General features: G+C 47.4%; 1 protein-coding gene across 2 annotated transcripts in view; it reads left to right on the top strand.

Moving 5' to 3' along the window:
• The first annotated feature begins 283 nt into the window (after positions 1-283).
• Positions 284-8245, top strand: part of LOC101599664 (plasma membrane ascorbate-dependent reductase CYBRD1) — a 32115-nt gene continuing 24153 nt past the window's right edge. For both annotated transcript variants that reach the window (XM_004660353.2, XM_004660354.2), the window contains exon 1: positions 284-525. In XM_004660353.2, coding sequence (XP_004660410.2) covers positions 333-525 — 193 coding nt within the window. In that variant the 5' untranslated portion in view covers positions 284-332. The remainder of the gene's footprint in view (positions 526-8245) is intronic.

The raw sequence follows: 8245 nt of genomic DNA, 5'->3' as shown, positions 1-8245 counted from the left end.
TTAAACGAAAGTGGCCGGCGTGCGATCCTCGGAGTTTCCCCCCCGGTGGTTGTGCGAGTTGGGATGCCGGAGGGGTGGTGGGGGCGGCGGCCACCGCGCAGGGAGAGCTGTGGGCGGCCGCGTGACCGGGGTGGGGCGATCTGGAAGCTAGGCCAACCGTACCCCAGGAGGCCCCACCAGGGAAGGAGGGCGGCCTCCGGGGGAGCCCCTCCCCGCAGGCGGGGAAGCGCCCGGGGGAGTGCCCGCCCCGGCCCCGCCGCGCGCCAGTACCCCGGGCCGCCGTCCCGCAGACTTCGCCGAGCGGCCGCGGGCGGGCCGAGCATGGGGTTGTGATGGCCATGGACGGATACCGGGGCTTCCTGGGGCTGCTGGTGGCGGCGCTGCTCGTCGGCTTCCTGTCGGTGCTCTTCACCCTCATCTGGGTCCTCCACTACCGAGAGGGGCTCGGCTGGGACGGGAGCGGGCTGGAGTTTAACTGGCACCCGGTGCTCATGGTGACCGGCTTCGTCTTCATCCAGGGCATCGGTACGGGCCCTCGGGGGCGGGGTGGGGAGCCGGGGTCAAGGTGGGTCCGGGGTGCGCGGTGACGGCGGTGGAGCAGGACCGTGCGCGCTGGGTCACTCGGGGCCGCGGAAGGGAGTTGCGGGGGGGGGGGGTGGGTCCCGGACACATTCGAGGTCCATGCCGGAGCTCCGCGCCATCAGGGGGCGCGGAACCCCTCGCGAGGCGAGGCCTGTCCCTGAACTTGGAAGTCGAGGTCGGTCTCGAAGCGTCCCCCATCTCGGGGCATCCTCGGCCGCCCCGGGAAGGGACAGGTCCTCGGGAGCCCGGCCGAAAGGAGCATCCTCCCCGTCTGCCAGCCCGGAGCGCGCAGCTCAGCTCGGGCGCGCGCGCGCGCGTGGGGTGGCTTTGCTGGGCTCCCTGGCCTTGGACCGTCTGGAGCTCAGCTTGTTTATGGGAAGAAAGTTCCCCTGCGGGGCTTCCTGCTGGGCAGAAGCCGGGGATCGGGGTGGGGGTTGCGGGATGGAGGCCGCTTGGGGACGCCCTGGCTTGGGTGGTGGCCGGCCTGGCCCGCCGGCAGAGGCCTGGGGCGCCAGCAGTGTGGCCTGGTGCTTGCGGGAACCCGGTGGCGCAGGCAACTTTTCACCGTCTCAGAAGGTGGTGGCCCTGGGAACGCACTCGAAAACGGAGGCGGACCCCCGGGTTTCTGTCGCAGAAAACAATCGAGAGACATGGAATAGGTTCCGAAAGAGATGCCTGCCGTCTGGACACCTCCTAACCTGGACTTTGAGCAGGCTGCCAGTTTCTTTTCTTTTTTTTAAACCAGTATTTAACTCTTCATAGACAAGTGATGTGCTGACCTCATTCCTAAAAAAAAAAAAAAAAAATGGTTTTGTTTGTTTTCACCCCGCTTTAAAGGTGTCAGTACTGCCTCTAGCAAGAGTGGCCAGCATTCTCCCACTTGGCAGTGTGGTGGACAGTATTAACTAACGTCCCCAGCCTCAGGTGGTTTTCCTGTTGTGACTGGAGCATCACGTGTGTCGCTGGCTATCCAAGGCATGCCATTTCATAATTCCCAGCTGTTTGGCCACTTTATGAAAATGAGAAAACCATGGTCAGTTTCCAAAGTTCTGGTCACCGGGACCAAGCTTTCCTATGTGGTGGAGCGTTTGGCTGTCAACACCTTCGCTTTACTCCAAGCAGCCAAAGGGTCGCTTGCCTCCACCTAGAGCAGCTCCCAATTCCAAGAAACCCTTCAGAAGTTTGGACACAGGTGACAACACTGATTGTTCAAGTACCCAACAGGAGACAGTCACAAAAGGCTAACATGAACTGTGAACTGAGTGCCGTGTGCATGCGTGCGCGCGCGCATGTGTGTGTGTGTGTGTAAGAATAAGTAGTTTCCCCATGGAAAAAGGATAATTCCTTCCAGCAGCCTTATTTCTGTGCTGTCTTAGCTATATGCTTACTTTCTGTAAAGTGGTCTTTTTAGAGAAGCTAGCCTCTTTGAAGCCTAAGGACCCCGTTTTGAGGCTCGATTCCCCAGGATCCACGTTAGCTAGATGCACAAGGGCGCACAGGCGTCTGGAGTTCATTTGTGGTGGCTGGAGGCCCTGGTGCACCCATTCTCTCTCTATCTGCCTCTTTCTCGTTTGCAGTGGCTGGAGTTCCTGGTGTGCCCATTCTCTCTTTCCCTCTCTCTCTCTCTCTGCCTCTTTCTCTGTCGCTCTCAAATAAATAAATAGAAATTTTAAAAAACATATACTTTGAAACTCTTCAATCATAGTACAGTACATTATGCTGTTTTCTAAACAAAAAGATTCAATCCGTGTATACTTACTTTGGGGCAAAGCTGTGCACTTGGATAATTTGGAAATTTTCATCTGCTCTTATGCAAGTAAACCTTGTTTCTTTTAGGCTTAGTCACTACATTTGTGCTAATGTTCCAAGCGTCTCATGTCATTATCCATCCTGCTTACAAGGAGCTGAGGTTTGCAAAGCATTTAAATTTCAATTTATTATATTATTTATTTGATGTAGGGTCTCACTGTAGTCCAGGCTGACCTGGAATTCACTATGGAGTCTCAGGATGTCCTTGAACCCAGAGCCATTCTCCTACCTCTGCCTCCAGAGTGCTGGGATTCATGGCATATGCGACCACACCTGACTATGTTAATTTATTTATTTATTTATTCAAGGTAGGATTTTGCTGTAGTCCAGGCTGATCTGGAATTCACCATGTAGTCTCAGGGTGGCCTCGAACTCACTGCAATCCTCCTACTTTTGCCTACCAAGTGCTGGGATTAAAGATGTGATCCACCATGCCCAGTTATTTATTTTACTTTTATTTATTTATTTTGCTTATTGTAGTCACTGAGCCATTCTCCTCAGCCTTGTTATTTTTACTTTAAATTAATTTTAGTTAAGTATTTATTTAATTAGCATGAATATGAACAGTTTAATGTGTGAGAAACATGCATAGTTCTCTCCAGTTCTTCCATATCTTGGCTCATGCACAGTCCTCAATCCAAGCTACAGGATGACCACAGTGAGAGGAGGAGTAAATGAAGATACCAGATACTCCTCCATTAGGGTGGGGTTACATCCCCAGTAAATCCATCATAAATTGAGAATGTTGGACGATTGCATTTATACACATAACTGAGTGAATAGCATGGCTTAACAACACAGTGCTCTGCAGTTGTTTTCACACTTGTTTCTTCTCCTCCTCCTCCTCTTCCTCCTCCTTCTTCTTTCTTCTTCTCCTCCTTCTTCTTCTTCCTTCTTCCTTCTCTTCTTCCTCCTCCTCCTCCTCCTTCTTCTTCTGTCTTTTTGAGACAAGGTCTCGCTCTAGCCCAGGCTTACCTGGAATTCACTATATAGTCTCAGCGTGGCCTTGATCTCATGGTGATTCTCCTACCTTTGCCTCCCGAGCGCTGGGATTAAAGACATGCACCACCACACCCGGCTTTTACACACTTGTATTTTTTAAATTTTTGTTTATTAATTTGGGAGGAGGAAGAGAATGGGTGCGACAGGGCCTTTAGTCACTGCAAACAAACTCCAGGTACATGTGCTACCTTGTATGTGGGTACTGGAGAATCGAACCTGGCTTCTTAGGCTTCGCAGGCAAGCACCTAAATTGCTAAGCCATCTCTCCAGCCCCTACACCCTTGTATTGAGTGGCTGACTGGAGGTTGCGGTGCTTTGCCACTGCCGAGATCAAAATCAAGCCAATTAAAGAGATCAAAATTTGAAGTACGGTTTCTTACCAAGTGCATATTGGCTTTCATGTCATTGTAAAACCATAAAAGTGTTCAGCTGAACCATCCTAAGTCAGAGGCCATCTGCAGATGACTTTGCAGGCTGTGAGGGAAACACACCTGTTACAGACTACCTATTTGTGACAGTGTGCTTCAGGAGAGAATTGTAGGCTATGACATCTTATATTTCTAGCAATAAATATGCTGGAACAAAATTATTCTGTAGATCACAAATTGTTGGAGGAGAGGAAAGGAAGGCTGAAGCAGTTATCACTCTTAGTATGAAATGCTATATACATAACTGGGATAAACAAACAGTAAGAAGGCTGGGAACAGGTTTGCTGAGAACGAGCTCCCATCCTATGAAACCCCATGACTCGGAAGCAAGCTGAAGTTAAATATCTCCTCCTCCGTACACACACACACCAAGTACATTTCAGAAAGTTTATATATTTTTAAAATAAGAAACATTCTATGGAAAATCTAAAACAAAACCAAAACTTTAGGAATGGTTATGTTGCCCAGGCTGGTCTTGAACTCCTGTGTGCAAGAAATCTTCCTGTCTGAGCACCCACAGTAGCTAAGACTATAGGTGTGTGCCAGTGCTTTCTCCTACGTAAAATGTTAAACTAATGGGAAATCTAGCTAGCACCAGGACATGAATGAGGAAGAGGTTCGAAGAGTCTTTGTGCTCCTTCACAAGGAATGATTCCCATGAAATAAGTATACTGCAGAGAAATCAGAGAAACAGCTATTGTAAAGAAGGCCGCAGAAAAGATTGAAACAAATAACAGCTCTCGAGGTGGCAGTTGACCTTTTAAAAGGTTCGACATGCTGGAATGAGTTCTTTACTGAAGGGTAGAAAATTCAGGTGTCTACACCAGTGAAAAGAAGTCTTGGCAATTCTACACTCCTTGCTTTCCCACATGGAGAACTCCCCTTTGTGATAGAAACTGAAGAACGAGAAATTAAATAGCTTAATGATCTCAGGTTGATTTTTATAAGAGAATTTAACTACATTAAAGTAACATTTAAAAGGCTAACAGAAAGAAAAAGCAGTTCTTAAAGGCAGTTGGGATATCCTATTAATCTACCTAAAAGTAACCAAGTTCCAAGACCACTTAAATACGTTTGAAAAGGCTTATGCAGTAAAACCTGGTAATGAAGATAAGGAAGAAATCCTCCAGACACTTCCTTGGGGGAAGAAACAAGCCTTGATAACAAAGCCTGACAGACTTAGGGGCTGGAGGGTTTTTAAGGAGCCTACAGAGGTAGCTCAAAACACATTTTTTGTCATGAATACATGCATTTGAATCATTTTACAATGTAACTGGTAGAAATATTTTAGATATATTTTGCTCACGCTGCGACCATAACACTTAGACATGACTGGCCAATAAGAAGTGTGTGTGTGTGTATATTGTTGTTGGGGATTTAATCCAGGGTCTTACATACACTAGACAAGTACTGTACTTTTGAGCTGCATACCCATTTAATTTCTTTCCCTGCCTCTCTTCTCTCCACCTCCTCTCTCTTTCTTCCTTCCTTCCTCCCTCCTACTATCTCTTCTTTCCTTTCTTCCTGTGCTGGGATCAAATCCAGAGCTTCATACATGCTAGTCAAATGGTTTAGCACTGAGCTATATACTCCTAGTAATAACTAATTGTTGAATGAGTAGGTCACACTTTTCTGTCCCATCATTAAACTGTTAGTAACAAAATGAAGTTTTACAGCCACTAACTTACAACAGCAGTAATAATAGCATCTATATTAAAAGTGCCATCCCTGTGCCCTGTGATCGCCTTCTTCAGCAGTCTGGAGACACGGCTCAGCCAACCAGGGAAGAATGGACATCATGTTGTGGTGGAAGGAGTCTGTGTTCCAAGGCTTCTTACTCATCGCCTCGTGAGGGCCTTAGTACTACCCTTGCCTCCTCTCACCTGCCTAGGGATAGTGCCTCTTACCAGTTCTCCCTCCTCTAGTCATTAAGTTTCTCCCCCCATTTTATATCTCCCAGCATTGTATATCAATCATATTATAAAAGCTCCACATTCATGACTACCTATACCCCTCTATGGCCACTGCCTCACTTTTCTGATTGCCCTGCAACAGATCTTCCTGAGATAGCATCGGTACGTCCTAATTTCTCTTGAACCATCTTCAATCAAATTTTCCTGTCTCTCTACTCTGCAAAAATGTTCTGAATGTAGTAATCGCTGGCTTCTGCTTTGCTAATCCTGTGGGCAATTCTTGGTCCTCATCTTGCTTGACTGGAGGCCAGTATCTGAAATAATGGACCCCTTTTTTTTTTCTGGGTACACTTCCTTCACTTGGTCGGTTGAGTGGCTTCCAGATTAGCCATCTCTCTCTGCTCTTGTCTTTTCTCTGGCCACGCCTTCTCAGTCTTCTTTGCACTTTCCTTCTCATCTTCCTGATTGCTTAGAGTAACCAAAGGCTCAGTTCTCTGGCTGTTCCCATTTCTGCCTCCATTTCCATGGTGATCTCATTCACTATACAGAGTCCCGCCAAACCACGGATCCAGCCTGGAGGATTCCCTGAACCCCAGCCCACGTGCCCGTCTACCTCCTTCAGTCCTCTGGCTGAGTCAAGTGAACAAATCCAAATCACAACTCATGATCTTCCTCACACCTACAAAACCAACCCATTTCGATATATACAACGTTGTGCTTTTTGATATTCAGAACTATACAATCATTCTTGATTGCCCTCTCCCGTACATCTCATCCAGTCCGTCGGAAATCTTATAGACTCCAAATTCAATGACACTGTTATCCAAATTCTGAGAACTCACTATGTCAATTTTGACTTTATTATCTTTCTTCTAGAATGCAAATTGCCCAAGAGGAGGAATTTTATCTGTTTTCTTCACTGCTGTATTCATAGCATGACCTAACATGGAATATGTAGTCAATGAGTATTTATTTATGTGTTCATATGTTCACATGTGTGTGAATGCTCATTAGCGTGGAAAGAAAAGGACATCCTCAGGTGGTGTTTCTCAAGCGCCATCGGCCTGTTTTGAGACAGGATCACTTCCGAGCCTGGAGCTCACTAAACAGGCTCCAGTCAGCTAGCCCCTGGGCTCTGCTTATCTCCGCTTCCCCGGCTCTGGTACTTTAACTATGTGCCAGCACACCTGACTATACATGTTTATGGGTATGCATGTGCCACAGCGTGCATGTGGAAGTCAGAGGCCACCCTTGGGGTGTCAGTTCTCGCCTTCCACCTTGTTTGAGAGAGGTTCTCTTGTTTTGCTGCTGAGAATGCCAGGCTAGCTGGCCTGTGAGCTTTGTGATTCTCTTGACTCTGCCTCCCATCGCCCTAGGTGCATTGGGATTACAGATACACGTGGGTTCTGGGGATCTGAACTTCAGTCATCAGCCTTGCACAGCAAGCCCTTTTAACCACTAAGCCATCTCCATAGCCCCACACCCAGCTTAAAAAAAAATTTTTTTTTGAGGCAAGCCCAACAGATTCACCTTTTTTTTTTTTCAATGCGAGAGAGCAAGAGTGTGAGAGAGAGAGGGAGAGAATTGGCGTGCCAGGGCCTCCAGCCACTGCAGTCAAACTCCAGACGCATGTGCCACCTTGTGCGCATGAGCATCCTTGAGCGCTTGCGTCGCTTTTTGTGTCTGTCTTATGTGGGACCTGGAGAGTCAAACGTGGGTCCTTGGGCTTCTCAGGCAGGCACCTTAACCACTAAGCCATCTCTCCAGCCCCCTTTTTCATGTGAGTTATGGGGAGTGAGCCTCAGGTCCATGTGCTTCCAAGCCTAGCACTTTATTGACTAAGATACTTCTCCAGCCCCCAGTGAATATTTATTGGATTAAAGTTCACTCAGTCTTAAGCCAGAGGTCATATGTACAGAGATTAGATGTACAAAGTAATCAAGTAAAGGAGATTCAGTGTGTGACAAGCAGCATTTGTTTTCACAAGGACAGGTAATCCCCAGCCTCCTCCTCATGCAGCAGGGTGCAGGGATGTTCTCACTGACAGGCGGGAGCTGAAGGGAACTGGGTCATCCCTATGCCTTGGCAAAATGGGCAACTTATGTCTAGGACTAACAGAATATGGCTATGTAGGGATGCCATCTAAGGCTGCCAGACTCCCATTTTTCTAAGAATTCAAATAGTCAAATATTGATTCAAAGTAAAATTAAATAAGCCAACAAAACACCTTCCTACCATTGTGATGACAAAAATGAAAGCTTCCCTATGGCCTAAATTCCAGTCCACATCATCCATGCCACAATTTTTCAATTGTTCCTTGCAAAGATGAGCTGTCCTCTTAAGAATGATACGCCTTAAATCTTTCTTATAATTTCTTTTTCTTCACATGGAAACAAAGGCCAAAATAGGCTTACAAGGCACTGTAGACTTTGGCTGTACTTTTTCCTTTTTCTTGTGGTCTTTCAAGGTAGGGTCTCACTTTAGCCCAGGCTGACCTGGTATTCACTGTGG

This window comes from Jaculus jaculus, chromosome 4 (assembly GCF_020740685.1).
Source record: "Jaculus jaculus isolate mJacJac1 chromosome 4, mJacJac1.mat.Y.cur, whole genome shotgun sequence".
In the NCBI taxonomy this organism is placed as follows: domain Eukaryota; kingdom Metazoa; phylum Chordata; class Mammalia; order Rodentia; family Dipodidae; genus Jaculus; species Jaculus jaculus.
Note: the sequence above shows the minus strand (reverse complement) of the source record. Positions and strands in the feature narration are given on the sequence as shown.